The sequence below is a fragment of the Lithobates pipiens genome, unplaced genomic scaffold (assembly GCF_037356315.1).
Source record: "Lithobates pipiens isolate NorthernLeopardFrog02 unplaced genomic scaffold, aLitPip1_a1.2 Scaffold_23, whole genome shotgun sequence".
NCBI classification, from domain to species: domain Eukaryota; kingdom Metazoa; phylum Chordata; class Amphibia; order Anura; family Ranidae; genus Lithobates; species Lithobates pipiens.
In genome coordinates this window covers 198,214,035-198,237,339 of record NW_027507785.1, presented here as the reverse complement: position 1 = coordinate 198,237,339, position 23,305 = coordinate 198,214,035, and the positions used below count along the sequence as shown (strand labels likewise).

The window sequence follows — 23,305 nt, the reverse complement described above, 5'->3', positions numbered from 1 at the left end:
TGGAACCCAGCTTCCAAAAAGTACCTCGAAAAACAAATGTTAATCAAGTATTTCACTGAATTAAACCAGACGTTTTTAAAAAATTTACTGAAACTAAAGACAGGTACTAACCAAAGAAAGTTGGCTTTCTCCAAACGCATGTTTTCATTTTTTCAAACCACTGCTGTTAAAACTATATGCTCCCTTTTTTTTTTTTTTTTTTTTTTTTTTTTTTGGCCCTCCTGCACTTCTATCCTGATGCACTCCCAAAGAGTAGACTCCACTACAGAGTTGCTGTTTCTCTTAAATATCACACTAATTAGCCACCAGTTAGAACATTAACTCTTTAACTTTCTGATCCACCGTTTGGTAGAGCACATTTTAAGTCAAGCTAACTCATTGAAAAATGTGGACTTTTAAAAGGATAAATCACTTCTCTTACATACTCCATGCTAATTGATAACACTAAGGAACTTTACACTAATGCCTAGTACACACAGGCCAAATGTCGGCTGGCTCAATAAAAACTGGCTGACATTTGGCCAGTGTGTGTCAGCCGGTCCGACATAAGCCAGCCAAACGAGCCTGCTGGAAATCCAGCAGCTGACCGGCTCCCAATGCCAAGGACTGGGAGCGCTGACTGGAGTGTTGGGGTGGGGGGCTGTACCCATCAGGACACAACTGCTAATGAGGGATATTGCTCTACTAATGTTGGACTGTTAGTACAGTGGTTCTGACCGGCGCTGTTAATGGTGTGGTTTTTTTTTCCGTTGAACCCAGCGGGTACCAGGCTTTAGTCGTGCACAATATATGATGACTCTAGTATCTGGTAAACGATCACCATTAGCAACACAGCCACAATACCAAATTTTTTATTTTTTACAATTTAAGAAACGCAATTAGAAATACTCGAGACTCGTATCCAGCTAGTGCTGTTCCAACTATGCACTTCTGTCCTAATGCACTGCCAAAGAGCAGACTCCAGAGTTTGCAAATGTGTTCATTCACAAACAGACATGATACTATTGCTTCAGTTATGAATGTACGTAGGATTGATACATATTGTGTTCTTTCAAGAAATAGAAGATAAACATAAGACTTGTTTTCTGTTCCCACCTTCCTCTTGCTGATTGCTGTCTGCCTTCACCAAGCACTGCCCATTTGGCACTTGATATTAGGGCTGAAACAACTAATCGATTATGAAATTAATCAATTACTATTTTCATAATCGATTAATCGGCCAGTAAAATAATGGGTTAAAAAAAAAAAAATGAGCCCTTTATAATAAGTGCAAATAATCGCTACTGTAAATATTTCACTGTTCTACAGTAAAAAAAGAACTCCTTTCAGTAGTGATTATCTGCCTTTTCTACTATAAAGGGCTAATTTTTTTTTTTTTTAACCCCATTATGTTACTAAACGTCTTAGACCTGGTTCACATCTCTGTGTTTTTTGGTGCTTTTTGCAGAAATGCACTACAGTTCATTTACATGATTTCCTATGGGACATGTTCATATTTAAAAGGATCAGGGACTTTTAATGCAAAATAGTGCTTTATTGATTCAATATACTTCAGTGGAGAATCTGCAGAAAAGAATGTAATGTGTTTTTGCAGCAATTTGTGTTTTTTAATCTGCCCAAAAAAATGCAAGTTGCAGTAAAATCACTTGCGCAAAAAATCCAAACGCACAGCAAAAGGCACTGCAGAAACAGATCAAAAGCCAACGCCATAGGTGTGTACTGAGCCTTATGCTGGTCACACAGATCAATTTTCGGATGAGAATATTCAGACTAAAAATCTTTGTACATTCGCTGAATGAAAGAATTTTGTTTGAAATTTTCACTTGTTTTTAAAATGAATGTAATATCTGAACGAAAACCACACACACTGTCTGAAAATTCCTTTGACTAAGAAGTTTTCTATTTCTAAATTTTCCCATCACTGTGGTTGAAAATTAAAATCAATTTGATCCTCTTTCTTTTTTTTTTTTTTGTTTTGTTATTAACCAAAACAATAATTGGCCAACTAATCGATTATGGAAATAATCGTTAGTTGCAGCCCTCCTTGATATGCCTGCTGTTGACTTTTTTTTTTTGTTTGTTGTGTAGATAAGTGACACAAAATCTAATTCCTGATTGCAAATCTAAAAAATGTGGCATAATGAAGAGGGTAAAATCTTTTAAAATTGTGAATTCCTGGTATGGAGTTATTCACTCCTCCAACTTTGGACAGTCCTATAAACATTTTTGAACATTGCCTCTTGGAGGGCCAACTGGGGTGGTGTGAAGCCATGACTATGCAAATATGCCCCTTGAGTTAATTTGGATGTACATAGACATTACAGTATATTTAAAATCCTTTTATATTAAAGTGGTTGTATACTCAATTTTTTAACTTGTACCTACAGGAAAGCCTATAATAAGGCTTACCTGTAGGTAAAAAAAATATCTCCTAAACCTGTACGGTTTAGGAGATATTCCCCTCGGTATGCGCCGCTGACTGCAGCGGCGCATGCGCACAAGGGGATTCTCGGCCTGAAAATCCGGCAGTGGCCGGCCGGCCAGAATATCTCCCACGCGCATGCACGGGAGTGACAATATTGCGGCTCCGGCCACTCACAGCGCCGGAGCCGCGATACCCGGAAGAAACGCAGAGGGAGCTTGTCGGCTCCCTCGTCGTGGATTGGGCCAGATGTCGGGGCCTCGTTCTAAGGTATTTCATAATGAGCCAGTATGCGGTGCATACTAGCTCATTATGCCTTTTGCTTTGCAGGTGTTAAAAAAATAAAATAAAAATAAAAAATTGCGGGTTTACTACCGCTTTAATACATTTTCAGAAACAGTAGATTGTTTGTTTGTATCTTTTCCCTGTGTTGCATTTTTATTTTTTATGTTGTGTTTCAGAGCTCTGTGGTGCTTGTGCATCTAAGATAATGGAAGATCAGTGTCAGGCCATGCAGGGACCACCAGTGCCTCAGTTCCAGCCACAGGTATGAAACATGCCAGCTTGTAACATGGCTGTGCTGTCATCTGATTATATGCGTGCCTACAGTGTAGGGATGAAACAACGAATCGATTTAATTGACAACTAATCGATTATGAAATGAATTGATTACTATTTTCATAATCGATTAATCGGCCAGTAACATAATGGGGTTAAAAATAAAATAAAAAAATGAGCCCTTTAGTACAAAAAGCACAAATCTCTACTGTAAATATTACTTTCACAGTTCTACAGTACAAAAATGAACCCCTTATAGTAGTGATTTATGTTTTTTTTTTTTTTTTTTATGTACTATAAAAGGGCTAATTTTATTTATTTTTATTTTTTTTAACCCCATTATGTTACTAAATGTCTTAGACCTGGTTTGCATCTATGTTTTTTGCAGAAACACGCTACAATTAATTTACATGATTTCCTATGAGACACGTTCACGCAAAGCGGTGCTTTTTTTTTGGTTCAATGGAGACGCTGCAGAGAAGCATGTAATGTGTTTTTGCAGCAATTTGTGTTTTTTATTCTGCCCAACAACAAATTGGGCAAAAAAAAAAAAAGCAAAAACACAAATTGCAGCAAAATCACGTGTGCAAAGATCAAAACTAACAGCAAAAAGCACAGCAGAAACAGATCAAAAGCAAACTGCATAGGTGTGTACCGAGCCTTATGCTGGCCACGTGGATCAATTTTCAGACAAGAATATTCAGAAGAAAAATCTTTATACAGTCGCTGAATGAAAGAATGTTTGAATTTTTCACTTGTTTTTAACATTCTGTTTTTAAAATGAATGTCATTTCTGAATGAAAAGCACACACACAGTCTGAAAATTCTTTTGACCAAGCAGTTTTCTATTTCCAAATTTTCCCATCACTATGATTGAAAATGAACGTCGATTTGACCCCACTAATGATTAGAAAATAGAACGAACTAGGGCTGAAACGATTTATCGATATTATCCGATAATGAAAATCGTTGTCAACGATTTTCGTTATCGATTAGTTGGTCCGCACCATGCGATCCGCGGAGCGGGCCATGGCCTTAGGAAAGGCCACGGCTTCGGCCTAGTTCCGGAGCTGGCGGCCATCTTGGTACACCCGGCGGCGGCGAGCTGCGCGCTGATGTCACCCCCAGCGCGTTGTTCAGCCTGTGTCAGCCCAAGTGAAGGAATTCTGGAGGAGTCAAGCTGGATGCCTTGCCTGCCCTCATTCAAAACTTCTTTTATGCAGGTACCACTACATTTATTACCTAATCTAACCTAATAACTAACTACTATCTATTAGATAGTTATTATCTATTCCTTCTTTTTTTTTTTTCAGTTATCTAATCCTATCTAAGCCTTTCCACTTGCTCGGCACAGCCACATTGTTGATTTAAATAAAAGGTACAACACTATCTCTCCCCCCCAATAAAATGCAGCTTATTATAAGCATAAAAACATAGCATATCACTGACGATTTGCGCCAATAGGCATCCCGGGATTTATCACGGTGGTCTGTTTGGAGGAACTTTGATCGGTGGTGAGCTTGGCGCAAATCATCAGTGATATGCTGACTATGTTTTTATGCTTGTAATAAGCTGCATTTTATTGGGGGGGAGATAATGTTATACCTTTTATTTAAATAAACAACGTGGCTGTGGGGGCAGGGATAGTGTTTTTTTTTTTTTTGTTTTGTTTTTTCTGATCCGATCCGGGACTCTGATCCGAGGAACGATCCGATCTGTGAGTTTTTTGATCCGTTGACCCTTAGTCCGCAGCTTCCCCCCTGCCAGTCCGTTAGAATCCTGTGTATCCTCCCGTGTCCTACGCATGCACCACGTCCATGAGCACGCAGCTACGCCTGCTTGCATTCTCCACCCAGCTGACGTCCCACCAGCAACGCGCCTGATCTGCTTTCGGCTCCTCCTCCCCCCTCTACCCAGCAGCCTTCCGATAGACCCGATGCAGAGTGCAGGCGCGGCAAGTCCTCGCTGGGCCACTTTCCAGCGCTGCCGTGATTGGAGCTTGTGCTCTGCACATGCGTGCATCAATCTCCTGGCTTAGGGGTGCCCTTCGCTCCATTCGGAGGAGTCGGCCGAGTCACGTGTGGCGGGTCCGGACTGAGACTCCACCCCACACCACCCGACACAGAGGAGGAGCCGCTGTCACCATGAAGGGGCGAGAAAACCCGAGACACCGGGGAGGGGAGCACTGAGAGGAGGCGGGGCAGTGAACCATGTGAAAGGGGAGGAATGTGTCATCTATACTGGGGGACGTGTGTGTGTGTGTGTGTGTGTGTGTATATGTGTGTGTGTGTGTATATATATATATATATATATATAATTAATTGTACAGTGCCTTGCAAAAGTATTCGGCCCCCTTGAACTTTTCAACCTTTTGCCACATTTCAGGCTTCAAACAAAGATATAAAATTTTTATTTTTTGTGAAGAATCACCAACGAGTGGGACACAATTGTGAAGTGGAACGAAATCTATTGGATTTTTGAAACTTTTTTAACTAATAAAAAAATGAAAAGTGGGGCGTGCAAAATTATTCGTCCCCCTTGCGTTAATACTTTGTAGAGCCACCTTTTGCTGCGATTACAGCTGCAAGTCGCTTGGGGTATGTCTCTATCAGTTTTGCACATCGAGAGACTGAAATTCTTGCCCATTCTTCCTTGCAAAACAGCTTGTGCTCAGTGAGGTTGGATGGAGAGCGTTTGTGAACAGCAGTTTTCAGCTCTTTCCACAGATTCTCGATTGGATTCAGGTCTAGACTTTGACTTGGCCATTCTAACACCTGGATGCGTTTATTTGTGAACCATTCCTTTGTAGATTTTGCTGTATGTCCTCGAAACATTCCTAAAATTCCTCCCTATCTAATGTAGGAATATCTGTGTGCCATTGTTGCCAAAGCGTGTCCATCGTAGGTGACTGCACACTAAGAAGAGCCAGATAGTGCAGACAGGGGCTCACTTCCTGAAATTTTCTTAGGCGCATCCTACAGCAAAAGGCATGATCTGCAAAGGGCTTCAAAAGCATCAGAGGTATCTCATTGCTAAAGGATATCAGTAAGAAGAGGGTACAAAAGAATTTCCAAGGCATTAGATATACCATGGAACACAGTGAAAACTGTCATCTAGGGGAGAAAATATGGCACAACAATGACATTACCAAGAACTGGACGTCCCTCCAAAATGTATGAAAAGACTAGAAGAAAACTGATCATGGAGGCTGCCAGGAGGCCTACAGCAACATTAAAGCAGCTGTAGGAATATCTGGCACGTACTGGCTGTGTGGTACATGTGACAACAATCTCCTGCATTCTTCATATGTCTACGCTATGGGATAGAGTGGCAAGAAAAAAATCCAAGCCTGGCTAAATTTTTCAAAAACACATCTAAGTCACCCAAAAGCCTGTGGGAAAATGTTATGGTCTGATGAAACGAAGGTTGACAAAGAAAAAAACTAAAGAGAGAGAACTTTTCAAAAACAGATGGCATATTTAAATTGAGATGCAGTGTCTGTAAGTAGGTCAGCACCAGCACTCGCTCAGAAACAAAGGTTTAATCTTTTGGCCATAATTCCAAACAATCTCTTTGGTGCAAAAACACTGCATATCGCCAAAAGAACACCATACCCACAGTGAAGCATGGTGGTAGCAGCATCATGCTTTCGGGCTGTTTTTTTCTTCAGCGGGAACATGGGCCTTAGTCAAGGTAGAGGGAATTATGAGCAATTCCAAATGCCAGTCAATATTGGCACAAAACCTTCAGGCTTCTGTTAGCCCTTGTACACACGGTCGGACATTCTGACAACCAAATCTGTTGGAAGTTGTCGGAAAATCCGATTGTACATAACATGATGACGTTATTTCGTTACGACGGGACTACGTTCAGGCTAGTAGCCAATAGCTTTGGTCTAGGAATTTGATCTGAGCATGCGTGGCACTTTGTCCATCGGAGTTGGCTACACATGATCGGAGTATGTCCGATCGGAGCATTTTGTCAGAAAATTTTAGTTGGAAAACTTGGTCCGTCGGATACTCCCGACGGAAAGAGTCCGATGGAGACCACACACAGTCAGATTATCCGACAAAATGGTCCGATAGGACACATTCCGTCGGAATCTCCGACCCTGTGTACAAGGGCTTAGAAATCTGAACATGAAGAGTAACTTCATCTTTCAACATGACAATGCCCCAAAGCGTACATCCAAATCAACAAAGGAATGGCTTGTTCATGTTGCTGAGTGGCATTGTTTGCCTTTATCTATAACCAAGTGGTATGATCTTAGGGTTTTTAATAAGACAGGGCATTATCTGCATCACTTTAGGTGAGAATGATTATTTCTTGCAGAAAACAATACCCAAATTGGCAGAGGACCTCTGTAATGAGACTTGTTTAGCTACATATTTCTGATGGACTTATGGTAACTTATGGTTACCTCTCAAAGATTGTAGTGCTTCTGACAAAGCTTTCATCTTTCTTCTCTCCCCCCCCCCCCCCCTCACAAGGTGGACACACTATCTTTATGAAGGCATCACCAGGACAGAACTTTGTGAATTAAGATGCTGACCTGAATTTTTAATTTTTTTTTTCTGGTGCATTTGAAGTGGCATTTATCCGTGGTGTAGCTTGAATTTTTTTAGGCAGGCGTGAAGAAATGCTATTAAGTAAGAATTCTTTCAAAAATATATATTTTCATTGTTTTTTTGTTTTTTTTCCTAAAACATATTTTTATGGAAAGTTTACACAATACAATTCAGTAGGTTGGTTGACAGTATTCATGACAAAAAAAAAGAGAACATTAGAGTGATCTAACAGGTCAAGATGACATACGTTCTGATCGTTAACAAGGGGGGAGAAGGGGGGGGGGGGGTGGTGAAATGACACCCAGGGAGGTGTACACCCTCCTACGGCTAGGATAATGGAACCCAGTGAACGAGACAAGCATTGGTAAGTGTGAAACCCTTACATAGAAACAATAACATGCACACCCTTCATATATGATACGTGACCAGATCTAGCATAAATGTATCCAGGTTCCAAAAATGGACTAGGGAAATATAGAGGGACGGGCAGAAGTTTGCACATCACAAGGTCCAGTTGTGCCAGGGTCGAGTGAGCAAGATGGAGGCTGATTCAGCAGGTGGGTAGAGTCCTGTGTAGGAAAGGAGATGTGAGGTCGATATCTTGAGTCTCCCCAGCGTGTTACTGATATTATGGCGTAGGTACCAACTAGTGTATCGGAAGGGATAAATAAGAGATGTAATATCCTCCGGATGTTCGATATAATCCCTCCATCTAGTGAAGAAGCGGGGAGTAGAGCTGAAATGGGAGGAGATAACATCAAATCTTTCTATGTGGAACAAGGAGAGCAGGGTTTCACCCCTTGTAGACTCGGTGGAGTCGAGTTAATCCAGTGGTTCATAATAGTTCTGTGAGCTGCTAAAAGGCATATCTGCGACCAATGGGTAAGGGTGAAAGGTCGTGTGGCTGTCTGTGACAAAGATGGAGGTTCGCAGCTAAACAAGCAGGTAAGAGGGTCTTTAGGCACAGGTAGTTTGTTGATGGTTAGAATATAGTCCAATACTGAGTCCCAAAATGTGGATATTGAAGTGCAGTCCCACAAGCGATGAAGTAGGGTGGGACGATCAAGGGAGCACCATGGGCATTTGGCGTGCGAGGGATCCGCATTGTTTGTGCGGAAGGGGTAGTAGGCCTATGAGTAATTTTTAAATTGAATTTCCTGCCATTTTTCCGAAATGACAAGTTTATGGACGAGTTTGTAGCCTTTCAGGATTTTTTCCGGTAAGCTTGCATCATTGAAGATAGAGGCCCATTGTTTAAAGGGAGCAATATGGTGTTTGTCCGCATGGTGAATGATTAGGTGAGAATAGAGGGTAGAGATGGAGTAGTCACCCTGTTGAAGCACAGCATCCAAGTGTGATTTACGTAAGCAGTCCGGGCGCAGCCCTCCAATTGCTTTCAGATAGCTCGACAGTTGCTAGTAATGGAACACATGATAAGAAGGGAGCGAATATTCCTGAGACAGGATTTGTTAAGGTTTGAGTTTTCCGCGGTCAGTTTCATAGAGGGAAGCAACTTTGACCAAACCACGTTTCCCCCAGAGATCAAAGGCTGGATGAATGGTGGAGAGTGGAAACATGGGGTTGCCTTGAATGGGAAAATGTTTGGAAATGTTAGTGGGTAACCCCAGGAGCCTCCGAACCTCCCTCCAAGCTACCACTGTGTCTCGGATGAGCACATTCGTCTTACGATGTACGGGTAGAGCGAGTATATTAGAATGGAGAACCGCGGGAAGTGTATAGGGGTGTACCAATGCTTTCTCAAAGTTGTGATTCGAGTATCTAGATTTACCAGCTAACCAATCTAGGCCTTGTCTCAAAAGGCATGAGAGATTATAGAAACGTAGATTAGGCAGGCCAGCGCCACCGTCAGTCTTTGGAAGGCATAATTTCTGGAGGGCTATGCAAGGTTTTTTGTTGGCCCAGAGAAAAGTGGACAAGGCCTTGTGTATCTTCTGTACATCCGAGTGTTTAAGCAAAAGCGGGATGGTTTGCATCGGGTACACTAGTCTCACGAAGGAGACCATCTTGAAGAGATGGCATCTCCCAAAAAGTGAGAGCGGCAGGCCTGCCCAAGCTTCCAGTTCTTGCGTAATCTTAGTAATCAAAGGTGGGTAGTTAAGGGTATAGAGACAAGAGGGCTCCCGACCTATGCATACTCCCAAGTAGGTAATGTGGTGTTGTGCCATTGTGAAGGGTGAGGATGATTGCCAGGCATTAGCCTTCCATGGACTCAGGGAGAGAACCTCACTTTTATCATAGTTAATTCGGAACCCGGAGCATAGGCGATATGTCGTGAATAGGTCACGTAGCGTGTCAAAATCAGCTGGTGGGTTAGACGAAAAAAGTAAAATGTCATCTGCAAAAAGAGAGCAGACTGCAAGGTCTGGTCTCCAACATTGATTCCGCTGATGCTGTTGGGGGAATTTATTATTCTGGACAAGGGTTCAATCGCTAAGTTGAATAGCAAGGGAGACAGGGGGCAGCCTTGTCTTGTTCGTTTTAGTGAGAGGGATGGTAGGCGAAAATGAAGTCCGGGGTAACCAATCTGGCAGCCGGGGCACTGTACATCTGGCATAGCAAGTGCGTAACTGGGCCTGAAAAGCCAAAGGCGTGTAACACCTTAAATAGCCAGGTAAAACTAATGTTATCAAAAGCCTTTTCGGCGTCAATGGATATGAGGTCTATATCTTGATCTGGGCACAATTTTGCCCGTTCCAATGCCAGCAGTACTTTGCGAATATTTAAGGTTGCAGATCTGCCTGCGGTGAAACCTGATTGGGCCGTGTGGGGAGGATAGTGGCCAGGCGCGAGGCTATAAATTTGGACAAGATCTTTACGTCAACATTTTATAAGGGATATAGGCCAGTAGGAACCTGGGTGTAAGGGATCCTTGCCTTTTTTGGTGATCAGCTTAATATGGGCCTGTGCACCCGTAGGGGGGTATGACCCGCCGTCCCAGAGGGCGGAAAATACTTTACATAGGGTGGCTGGGATAAAATCCTGGGTTAGTCTATAGAATTCTGCTGAGTAGCCATCAGGGCCTGGGGCTTTGGAAAGGGATAGTGTTTTTATCGTAGACCTGAGATCATCTAGGGTGTAATGGGATGTGTAATAGTCGGCCAGTAGTTTGCTAATTGCCTTAGGATTAGTGACAATGGAGCCATCAGTGAGTTTCAGGGCGTGTATGTGTTGGACGCTTGAAACCTGAACATAGCCGGGATAGAAGTTTACCCGCTTTATTGCCATATTTGTGTAGTCGCAGCGTCAAAAAGGAGGAAGCGATCTGCTCTTGCCTCTCCGTCCAAAGGTCAAAGTTTTGCTTGGCAAGCTGCCAGGCAGTAATGTTATCCAGCGTGCGGCTGCGGAGGAGAGATATATATATATATATATTGTAGAGTAGCTTGCATATGAAACCAAACCACACGTGAGGTATCGCCGTGATCGGTAGAGTGAGAACAATACATTCTAACCATAGACCTCCTCTGTAACGCAAAACATGCAACCTGTAGAATTTTTTTTTTTTATGTCGCTTATGGAGATTTTTGAGGGTAAGTTTGATGCCATTCCACGAGCGGGCGCAATTTTGAAGCATGACATGTTGGGTATCAATTTACTTGGTGTAACATTTATCTTTCACAAAATACAAAAAAAATTGGGCTAATTTGTTGTGTGGTGTTTTATTTTTATTTTTTTTATTCATAAAAGTGAATTTTCTCTTATATTCACCGACCGACACAGCTCCTCTCTGTAACAAATGGGTTGTTGGCCTTATCACTAGGTGAATACTAGGCATAGTTGTAATACAACACTCAGAACTCTTAGTTCCACCCTGGGGGGCAGTCCCTTAGTTAACAACCCTCCCATCTGTAGACAGACCTCAGTTTTATTTTGCCTAGTGTAGGAGAAGGACCTAGGAACACTGTGGGCCCATCGGTGCTTTTTTTTTTTTTTTTTTTTTTTTTATATATATACAGAAGCTTGGCTTTTTGCGCAAGATGAATGATCCTGTAATCTGCTATCAACAGCCAGCTGGGTGACAGGCTGGATACTCTTATCCTTGTAGTCTCCCCAGTCCGGCCATTGAGCGTGTGCAGGTCACAGCTTCGGCTCGGCAGGCCACGACGAAACCTCAGCTCCAGAGGTGGTTGTGAGCTTTTATGCTTGGGGCCAGCAGCTACCCTGTACTTGATATCTTTAAAAAAAGAAATGTCCTCCATGGCCATAGAGCCAATCAGACTATCTAGTCTTACATTGCCTCTGTGACCAGCCAGCCGCACCATTGTGGTGTTTCTCCGACGCGCTGGTAAAAACGGTAAGCCCAAGAAGCACCGGTGAGCGGCTGGGGGGTAGTAGCCCCCCCCCCCCCCCCCCCCCCCCCCCGCCGCTTCAGGAAGCAATACAGTGGTTAATGAGCTCATACGAAAGATACAGGGGTTATGACTGATGGCTTCAGCCATGACCCTGGTAAATCACTTGCAAGCTGCAACATATATTTACATATTGAGTTGGCAAGTGGTTAAGATCCAACAGCTCATGCACTTCTGAATCTAACATAAGGATTTGCAATCAGCGGACCTCCAGCTGTTCAGAACTACAAGTCCCATGAGGCATAGCAAGACTGACAGCCACAAGCATGACACCTAGAGGCAGAGGCATGATGGGACTTGTAGTTTTGCAACAGCTGAGGTCTGCTAATTGCATATCCCTGGTCTAGGGCAATGAGCAGCTGAGCGTTGCAGTGTGAACAGGATGGGATTCTGCATGTTGAATGTAGTCAGGTGTAGGTAAACACTACAAAAAACAAAAACAAAGGTGTGAGTGAGGACTTGAAGCTGTGTTCCACCCAACAATGGAACTTCCGCTCTAAGGGAAGTGACCCCCTGACATGCCACATTTGACATGTCATTTTTTGGGGGGAGAGCCGGGCCCTCTTTTTATACACAGACACAGCTTTTATTTTTTTTTATTATTTTTTTTTTGTTTTTAACTACTGGAACATGCTAACTGGCAAACACTACTTTTACAAGATGTAAAATAAAAATAAAATAAAAATAAATCTATAATATTTAAGGTGTATAACATGTTTTTACTAAATAAAGGATTGATAAATAAAGTTCTTGCCTTATGATCTTTAACCAGTCCTCCTTCTTTTTTTTTTTTTTTTTTTTTTTTTCTTTTTGCCAGTACACTAAACAAAAAAAAGTTTAGACTAATAATGTTTAGACTGTCACGTGTTACCCAGAAAACAATAAAGCATTTGTCAGGGACTCGAGGGCTTTAAAATAAAAAAGGACTCCCAAGTATTTAGTATTCAGAGAAATTATTCTATGGAAATTGCTTCACTCTAACTACAAGATGAGACATTAATCTGTATAGAACTATCTGACTCCAGAAATCTTGTGACAGTGCAGATGTAACAAGACTGTTATTCAGTGACCTTTCTGGCCTTTGTAAAGAAAAAAATGAGGGGGAAGCAGCGGATGGAAACATTCTCTAAAATTGGGCTGTGAAGTTTGTATGCACTGCCCACTGTTAAACAGATTACCTCTAATGAAGTGTCTAATGCTCAGGGCTCGTCAGCCTAATCAACAGCGGCAGATTTACCCCATCTCACAGAGCAAACCCGTGGCCCTCTGGCCTTGGACAGCCACTCTGGTCCCCTCTCTCAGGGAGGCGCCTGGCCCTAACCAAGCCAGACAGTGTGTGATCTGACATGCAAATATAGGTCATTGCATATGTAAATGTGTGATTACAAACTCGCATGCCAAAATACATTAGCCAGAGTTTGGACTCAGCATGCGGCTGTCACTGTGTCTTAGAGACTCACGCTAATCTTTGTCAAGTTCAAATGCGTTCTCAAAGTGGGGGAAAGAGCCATGAATTGTCTAATCACGTTTGTATTAATTTACTGCATATGTCTGTGGTTGCTTGACAGATTTACCATAGGCTTTTGTATATAGTCAAAATAAGTAAGGTATATATGTGTGTGTGTGTGTGTGTGTGTGTGTGTGTGTGTGTGTGTAACTTTTTTTTTTTTCCTTTTATGGCAGACAGATGTTGGCATTTTCAACAATACATTATACATAGATTATTATTATTTTTTTTATTTTTTTTTGTTACCGTTTGAGGTTTTAACAGGTGTCAGTTGGGTGTCCCATGCAACATTTATCAAGTGGAGTTCAACGATGGTGCCCTTAGATAAATACATTTGGGATTTTATGAGTCAGACATAAAGGTTAAAGATTTTTGAACTCCTGAATGTCACATACACCTCCACAGGATAGCCTGTGTAGCACAAAAAGGCTGACTACTTTATTTTGCTTTTGAAGGAAAAAATGTTGGTGAGGTCATAGCAATAACCTGTCAAGACTCACTGATGAGCATAGATTTCTCTAAAGAAGATTGCTAAAAAGCTAATGTTTCTGTTCAGGCTAGTGCACTGTATGTTTCATCATTCTAGCATGGACAGCTTTTAAAGAAATAAATAAAAAGCAGCTTACCATTTTTTGGATTTGGTGGCTGAATTGTTGTTGTGTTTTTTTTTTTTTTCCCCATGTTTAGCCCCCCCCCCCCCCCCTTATTTTAAACTGTTGATCTAGTCAAAGCCTAGTACACACTGGCCGTCTTTTGGGCCGTGTGTACTGCAGCTGGTCGGACAGAAGCAAACTGTTCAGACCAGCTTTTATCAAAGGGACATGACTGAAAAAGTTCTGCCGATTTGGCTTGCAGTCGGCACTCTGAGATCGGTGACCAGTACGTTGTGGCAGGGGGCCATCCCCTTGTCAGAACACAATAAAACGGCAGGGGATATCGCTGTACGAACATTGAATAATTAGTGCAGCTACAGTCTGGGGTGTTTTTTTTTTTTTTTTTTTTTTTTTTTTTTTTTTTTTTTTTTTCAGCCCAACAGGGCTGGGGAATAGTGTGTAATAGCCTTTAGTCTGTTATTGTTTAAATACATTTAACAGATCAAGCTATCCTGCAAAGATGGCAATCAGAGGGCTGAGACAAACCATTTAACAGAGGTGCTTGCAATGGTCAACTTTTATTCATTTATGTAAAACCTTTATCACAAAAAAGATGCTCTAACTGCTTAAAATAAGTTAGCAGGCGTTTGGGCTTTCATTTGTTAGTCAAGTCCATCTAAATCTGCTAGTGCATTTAACGCAACCCTCTCCCCAGTTAGACAATGCTGCTATCCAAAGGTCTCTGTTGCTTCTCCATCCAGAGTGGTGACACTCTCTATTGCATTGGGGGTTATTTACTAAAGACAAATCCACATTGCACAACAAGTGCTCTTGGAGGTGCAGTTGCTGTAGATCTGAGGGGGACATGCAAGGAAAATAAAAAAACACAGCATTTTAGATTGCACATGATTGGATGATAAAATCAAAAGTTTCCACTTATTTCAGATCTACAGCGAATGCAATTCCAAGTGCACTTGTAGTGCAAAGTGGGTTTGCCTTTAGTAAATCAACCCCATTGTGTCACTGGGTAATTCAGCTAACGAAAATAAAGGCAAAAAAGCCTAAAAAAACAAATTCAGCCGCCACATTTAAAGAGGAAGTAAATCCTGATGGGTTTACTTCCTCTTTGTCTCCCTGCAAAGGTAAAGCATAATGGGCTACTATGCATCGCATAGTAGCCCATTATGTGTCACTTACCTGACACAGGAGCCAGCGATGTCACCGATGTCCCCTGTAGTCCGGAGCATCCATGGCTCCGGCCACTCAGCGCCAGGGCAGCGATGATGTCACGCATACGCACGGGAGCTGTCACTAACGGCATATCGCCATTAGCAGCAATATGCTGATAACGCCGATATTGAGCCTGCGTGCCGCTGTCTACGGCGCATGCACCATAGACGGCTGTCGCTGTCTTTTAGTGAATATCTCCTAAACCATATAGGTAGGTCAAAATGGTTTGTAAGGGTTTACAACCACTTTAAGGATTGGTAAACTGCAATGTATTAAATGTTGTTGTATTTTTTTTTTATTATTCAAAGTGCTTTTTTGTTGATGGTGTAACCTGAAAAATAGAATTAAAAGAGAAAGGGGCTAGTGGTGTACGTCATATTTCACTGATGGGAGTACTTGATTGTTTTTTACTGTTGCCTTCTCCTTGCAAATAGTGAGCTTGTTGCTTGCTGTTTGTATGTAGTGTAAAATTTTGAAAAAAATAAAACCTGCCAACCACTACACAGATCAAGATTTAGCTGAATGGACTGCTGTCTGTAGCTATTGGTTCTTTGCCCCGTTTCAGTAACTGCCATGGTATTGTTGGTGCCATGTGTCCAATGCAGATTTAGTTGTCTTTCCTTCAACTCAATGTACTTTATCTGGATGATGCTGTTCAAGCATTGCAGCAGTCGGTTACTCCCATGTCGTCTTCTTCATGATCTTTTTTTTCTATTGGTCAGCTTTGTAGCCCCTGGACCTTTACACGTTTCTGTTAAACTTTTCTTACCCTTCAACCTTATCAACTAGTTGTCTATTTTAGCTGATACTGTGGTTTTGTCTCAACTGGATTTACTTACAGCGTGTTTATAGAACTTTGTTGTGGTTTGTGGATGTTGGGAGAAGAGAGCAAATATCATACGGCAAGTAGAGGTAACAGTATAGCACCAGTCCATTCAGTTTAACCTGGAGCAGGTAATCTGTTCACCTGAAATTTACTTCAGCTAAATAGAAGGTTCGACTGTCCCAGTTACTGTAACATTTCAGAGACCTTTTTTCTTTTTACTTAGAGGCATATTTCTTTTTATTTTTCCCCACACCTATGAATTTATATATATATATATATTTTTTTTTTTGTGTAGTATGTCAGTAGCTTGCCAATCTTGATTTTCATTTTAAAGTTTTTGAACTTATTTCATTTATACAGCAGTAAATTACTGAATCGCATCATATTTGTCAATGAACACACACTGTATTTGTAAAAGGCATTCAGTTGAGTAAGCCCTATGCGTGCTGCACATCTGAATTTCCCATACATCCTTGGGAAATGCAGGTCTCAGTAATATATTTTAACTGCTTGTCCTGGTTTCATTGGAAAAGGTGAATTATCAGCAATTTGTCATTTATTCTTGGAAAAGAAACACTGTGCTTCCTCTTTTGCACTTGCTACCTCCCACTGCATGTCTAATTCCCTGCTAATGAGGTATTTTTAAAAGTTAAATTCCAATTTGTGTTTGCCTTTTTCCATCCAGCAAAGATGCACATTATAAATTGAGGCCTCGTAAAAGTGCATATATTTGTTTGCTTTTATAAATGTCTCTTACTGATTTTTGTTGTGCTTTGTTTTCTTTTAATTTTCAAATGTTTCATTTGTTTAGAAACCACTACGACCAGACATGGGTTATAATACACTGGCCAATTTCCAGATTGAGAAGAAAATTGGCAGGGGCCAGTTCAGTGAAGTATATAGAGCCAGATGCCTTTTGGATGGAGTACCTGTTGCTTTAAAAAAAGTTCAGGTAATTTGAATTTTGTTATTTTAAAGCATACCTCAGTATTTGTCCCATTGTTACTTTTCTACTTGTAGTTGAAAACCTTTGCAGACTTTTACAAAGTTAAGGGGAAAATTATTTCAAAATGCTTGGATGAAAAAAAAAAGCCTATGCTATTCTGTGCTTTCAGATATGAAAGGTCGTCGCAAAGATGTTTGTTGGGTATTGGGGCATCTTAGCTAATCCAACCTGACGGGATTGATCATGCAGTCAATTTTAAAAAAATGATCACGTTATAAAGCAAAAAATATACCTCAATGACCTCCCTTCTGTTTAAAGGGATAGCTGGATGCATTATCGGTATTTTCATGTTTTGAAGTGTTATTAAAGCAGAGCCCCTTTCAAGAACCTAGAAGACAGAGATTAATGACCTTTTGCAGCAATGCTCACCTTCACTTGAGCTTTACCATCTGCAGTGCACATTTTCTACCATTAGGTTTCCTTAGCCTGACAGCAAGAACTATTCAGCTCACTTAGCAAGTACCGGTAGTTTTTATTTATTTTTTTTATTTTTTTTAATGGACCTCCCAACCTGAATTTGGACTGTGAAAGGTAAGTACAGCAATGACCTTAGCTTCCTTTTTATAAGCATGCTTTTTGTCAGAACACAAACTGATTGCCTCCTTGTGCTGTTTTTTTCCTCTTACACACCAGGTCTACTATAGAGGACCTGCAAGAGGCAAATACCTATCCAGTTTAAGTGCTTACACTGCTTGGGAGAGTTGTAACCCCCTTTTTTTCGTTTTTTATTTTTTATTTTTTGCTATCCAATATTTCCCTTCACTGTCCCATAGCCAAAATAGGAAGTTAAGAAATCCCTCAAAAGTGAGAGAACCACCCGGGTCACCAAAATTTGTGTCCATGCTGGAAGATTTCCCTTCTGTTCCTGCTCTGATGGTGAAAGAAAATCCCAAATTTCTCACCACTCTTGGTGATTATGATCTCCAGAACAAGTAGAGAGGGTAAATCTCCCTAATGGGGGCTACAGACAGCAGTGAAAACATGACGTGGGGTGAGATCCCTCTGTGCTCTATCCAGAACTAAAGAAAAGTGTCTTAAAGTGGATGTAAACCGTATTCATGAATTTTGACTTGGGTACATATATCTGTAGCGTTTTTACTTATCTCTCTCCAAAGCCCTAAGTCCCATGTCTTCGTGCTTCTTCATTCCTCTGTTATCAGCATAACACAGTGGTGTAGTGGTTAGCACTCTCGCCTAGCAGTAAAAAAGGTCGCTGGTTCAAATCCCAACCACGGCACTACCTGCCTACGTGGGTTTCCTCCCACACTCCAAAGACATGCAGATAGGTTAATTGGCTTCTGTCCAAAATTGGCCGCAGTATATCAATGGGGACCTTGGATTGTGAGCTACTTGAGGGTAGGGACTGATGTGAGTGTGCAATGTACAGGGATAGGGACAATTGTAGACACTCAGGTTGGACTGGTGTCTTTATTCAACCTTACTAACTATGTAACAGGGAGATAAAAGCAGCTGAAAATTTGTGTCACGGAAGTTACTAGATTAGCAAAGAGCTGGTCTATTCAAAGCACTTCTGATTTGCTGACAAGCAAAATGAAGGGGAACCTGGATCGGAGAAGTGCCATTTACCTGAATCAATTCCCTGTAGTTACCCCCCCTCCCGCCACTGCAGTTTCAAAAGTAACAAATTATATATACAAATACTTGTAACTGTGTAGAAAGTAACAAATATTAACACCAAGTCCACACTGAAGTGTACAATTTATCGCCCCATGCAAAGTGACCTTAACAGGCCACCCATGTGAATCCGTTAATACACCTGTGACTCCCATCAACTAGCCACACAGCTGTCTTTCAGCTGCTGCAGGTAAAAAAAAATGGGATCAGTTCCAGTAAAGGCTCTCAACACCTCGGCTGCCATCCAGTTTCCCCTTCCTTCTCCACGTAGTGAGTATAAACCACATGTAATACACCATTTATTGATGGTTTTCCATGATTTGGGTTCAGTGACACTTTAAATTCCATATCTTGGAGTACAGTACAGGACACAAGCCATTCTCCCTTCCATTTCTAGGTTACACTGCATTGTATGCTACAAAACTGAGAGCTCATGACGTGGGGTAGGGTTATAGGGTAGTTGCTCAGGGAGCATGTCCAGTAAAGCTTTGCCAGCGTCCAATCACCTGAAGGTTCCTGCCTTTCGAAATGAGGGAAGCGGATGTGCCGTGGTCCCCATGTTACATCCGTGTTCTTTAGCAGATTGGTGAGTAATGGACCAGTTTCTTTTCAAAATCTTCTGTGTGTGTGTAGTAGCTCCAATATACAGCGGGTAAAGTAAGTATTGAAAATTTTCACCACATGTCGGTAACAACCCATGCAATCCATACATACAAAGAAACCAAAACAAATACTTCAGGGAAAAAGTATTGAAGAAAGGGAGGTGCAAAAAGCCATGGAAAGCTAAGGCACCAACTGAAATCCATCAGTCATTGGAAAGCAATCCTGCCCCTTGTCAGTGAAAATTAATAACGGCTTGTTCAGTCTCAACTGATGGCCTATAAAAAGGTGTCACACAAGAAACATTCCTTTATGAGTAAAAGCAAAGGGCTCTCTCAAGACCTTTGCAAACTTATTGTTACAAAACACACTGATGCCATTGGTTACAGAAGGATTTCTAAATGTTCCAGTGAGCACTGCTCGGGCCATAATCCGGAAGTTGAAAGAACATCATTTCACCATAAACCACCCAGGACCAAGTGCTCCTTGAAAAATTTCTAACAGAAGAGTTGTCCAAGAGCCAGGGACCACTTGGGAGTTTCAGAAAGACCTGGAATTGGGTATTACAATGGTTTCAAAGAGAACAAGAAGTAATGTACTCAACCAAAACTATCTACACAGATCACTCCAGGTAAACAGCAGTGCTAAAGTGCATAATTAAATACACAAACAATTGGAATAAACCACAAATTGGACAGTGCATGCTATGAATACACAATAACAGTGTGACTCTAACATAAAGTGATTACATAGACTCACCCAAGTGAGAACAATCATGCAATTCTTTTTTTTTTTTTTTAAATATGAAAAATGTGATCTGAAACTATTTCATAGAACTGTATGCCACAGTGCAATTAAAAGTCCTCAAAGATTGTAGAGTTCTTCACACCACACCACTAGTGTGCCAAACATCTCTTCCCCATTATAACTGAAGTCACCAGATCGAATTGCCTCACGTTCTCATGTTTGGCAATAAAGCAGTTGAAACAACAGGGGGTTAATGTTTTGGATATAACGTAATCCACCTCCTCAGCTATAGACTAACTTGAAATTCAGATGTAAACAGGCACGTAGATCAATGGAGATCACTGCCCTTCACAAAAACAAGATGACTACAGCGGGACATTGAATCAGCCTGACATGATTACAGGAGGCGGGACATTGTTACTACAGCCGCCCGGGCAATTCAATGCACAGCTCTGTGACACACGAAGATCACCGCTCTGATCCGGGCATGGGTAAGGCTGCATTTAGACACTGGCAAGCTGCATGAGGGGGAAAGAGTGTGCCCAGGGCAAGCATTGCAGAGTTTTGTCCGCAGCTAAATCAAAAGTTTTTTTGTGCCCACAGTGCTGCTGCATCCAAAAGTCATTTGCTTGCCTCTGAAACTATCTACCTCTGGCCACTTGTGTGAATGTAGCCATGCTATATAAAACCAGGTCACAGGACAAAGGCTGTACTCCCTTTTATTGGCCATATAAAAAAAAATAATCTTGATTTTGACCCAGCTAGGTTTTTATCGCCATGTGATAGAATGGGGAAGGGTTAAGTTATTGCTAGTAGAGGTAACAATATGATCATTCCCAATAGAAGTCTGTTGGAACGGAACCAGGTAGCTTGCTTGGGGCCAGTTCACACCAGATGCAGTTCCGTGTACTTTTTTTTTTTTTTTTTGCACAAAATGCATGCACAGTGTTTTCCATGTATTCCAATGGCTCTAGTTCACACCATGCAGTCAGTTTCTGCACCAGAACCTGACTGCATAGTGTGAACTAAAGCCATTGGAATACATGGAAAACACTGTGCATGTATTTTTATCAGGCAGGCTGCATCTGAGGGGAACTGGGGAGGCTGCTTTGATCTCCTGTACCATGTCCGCAGTCTCTGGCCATCTCCTGTACCATGTCCGCAGTCTCTGGCCATCTCCTGTACCATGTCCGCAGTCTCTGGCCATCTCCTGTACCATGTCCGCAGTCTCTGGCCATCTCCTGTACCATGTCCGCAGTCTCTGGCCATCTCCTGTACCATGTCCGCAGTCTCTGGCCATCTCCTGTACCATGTCCGCAGTCTCTGGCCATCTCCTGTACCATGTCCGCAGTCTCTGGCCATCTCCTGTACCATGCCCGCAGTCTCTGGCCATCTCCTGTACCATGCCCGCAGTCTCTGGCCATCTGCTGTATGAAAAGATTTTTTTTAAAACCGTCACTTTCGTTATCGGTTTCGGTTTTCGGCCTAGTGTATTTTTCATTTTTGGTATCGGTTTCGGCACCAAAAAAACCATTCGGGGCACCCCAAATTTTGATTTTTTTTTTTTACTATTAATGGTGGCGATCAGCAATTTGATTTTTTTTTTTTTTTTTTTTTTATTGTGACTGCGACATTATGGCGGACACACTGGACATTTTTGACACATTTTTGGGACCATTGTCATTTATACAGCAATCACTGCTATATAAATGCAGTGATTCCAGTGTAAATTACACTGGCAATGAAGGGGTTAACCAGTGGGTGGCAGTGTAGGGGTTAAGTGTTCCTAGGGGTGTGTTACTAACTGTTGGGGGCCGGGCTTTAATTTAGTGAACACTGATCTCTGCTACAATCACATGGAGCAGAGATCAGCGTCACTAGTTGCTAGGCAGAACGGGAACATGCTGTTTACAACGCCATTTCTTCGTTCAGCCGCCCCCGTGAGACGATCGCGGGTATGCCCGCGGCGATCGAGTCTGTGGGACCCGCGACCGGACTCACGGGGGTCATGACCAGCACGCAAGCATACCGTACTCGCGATGACAGGGCAGCAAATTTAAAGGGACGTACAGGTACGCCCATTTGCCTGCCCGTGCCATTCTGCCGATGTACATCGCCGTGCACTGGTCGGGAGCCGGTTAAAGTTTGCTGCACAACATTTAGACAAGCCTGTGAAATACTGGGAGAATATAGTCTGGTCGGATGAATCTCTTGGATGCCATCATACACACCATATTGAGAGATCAAATGGTGATGCACATCACCCCAAAAACACCATACCAACAGTGAAGTTTGGAGCTGGGCACTTCATGGGGTGGGGCTGTTTTTCAGCAAACGGTACTAGCAAACTTCATTTCATTGAAGGAAGGATGTATAGAAAAATGTAGAGACAAAAATGTGAATATATGGGAATCCCACCTCATTTAGCACTCACCGATTAATTATCGTGGGGTGTAATAATAGTAGTACACCCAAAGCAAAAAAGAAAAAATATATGATAATAAACACACCCTGAAGAGTAAAACTACATGATTTTATTAGCTATATATAGCAAGTTACTAACTTGGGTAATCTAAAATCCCCTAATCCCTTACAAAATAAAACAAGGGAAGTCGCAAAGATGATAAATTACTTGCACTGGTTTTATATCCTCCCCCAAAAAACATTTAAACCAGACCATCCATATAATCCATCCTATCCACAATGGAGATGGAAATATGCATTCAGTGAATTCCTCCCTCCCTTTGATAAAGAGCACTCCCCAAAAAACCTGTTAACCCCAGCTACCTTAAGCAAGGCTGGACTGTGAATTTTCCTGCAACGAGCAGTGTAATACTTATTTACACTGCTCAATACGGAATGATACAATTAAAGCAGCCTAAGACCTGTGCATAGACATATAACCAGAATGTCAGAAGTCAGTCACAAAGTATCAGATTAGAGTATAAGTATTAGATTACTATTTTGTAACTTGCTATATATAGCTAATAAAATCATGTAGTGTGTGTATATATATTTTTTGCTTTGGAAGAATAGAAAAATGTACCAAGACATTCTTGATAAAAAAAATCTGCTGCCATCTACCAGGATGATGAAGATGAAATAAGGGTGGACATTTCAGCAAGACAATGAACCCCCAAACACAAAGCCAAGGAAACTATTGGTTTCAGAGACACAAAAGCTGTTTGAATGGTGCAGCCAATCGCCCGACTTAAATCCAATAGCAAAATCTATGGAAAGAACTTA

General features: G+C 41.7%; 1 protein-coding gene across 2 annotated transcripts in view; it reads left to right on the top strand.

Moving 5' to 3' along the window:
* The window catches only part of NEK7 (NIMA related kinase 7), a 227,893-nt gene that overhangs the window by 20,413 nt on the left and 184,175 nt on the right, over nucleotides 1–23,305 (top strand). Inside the window, exons 2-3 of one of the 2 annotated variants that reach the window (XM_077452742.1) lie at nucleotides 2,884–2,969; nucleotides 16,883–17,023. In XM_077452742.1, the coding sequence (XP_077308868.1) occupies nucleotides 2,913–2,969; nucleotides 16,883–17,023 (198 nt within the window). In that variant the 5' untranslated portion in view covers nucleotides 2,884–2,912. The remainder of the gene's footprint in view (nucleotides 1–2,883; nucleotides 2,970–16,882; nucleotides 17,024–23,305) is intronic. The other variant, XM_077452743.1, reaches the window with a different exon arrangement.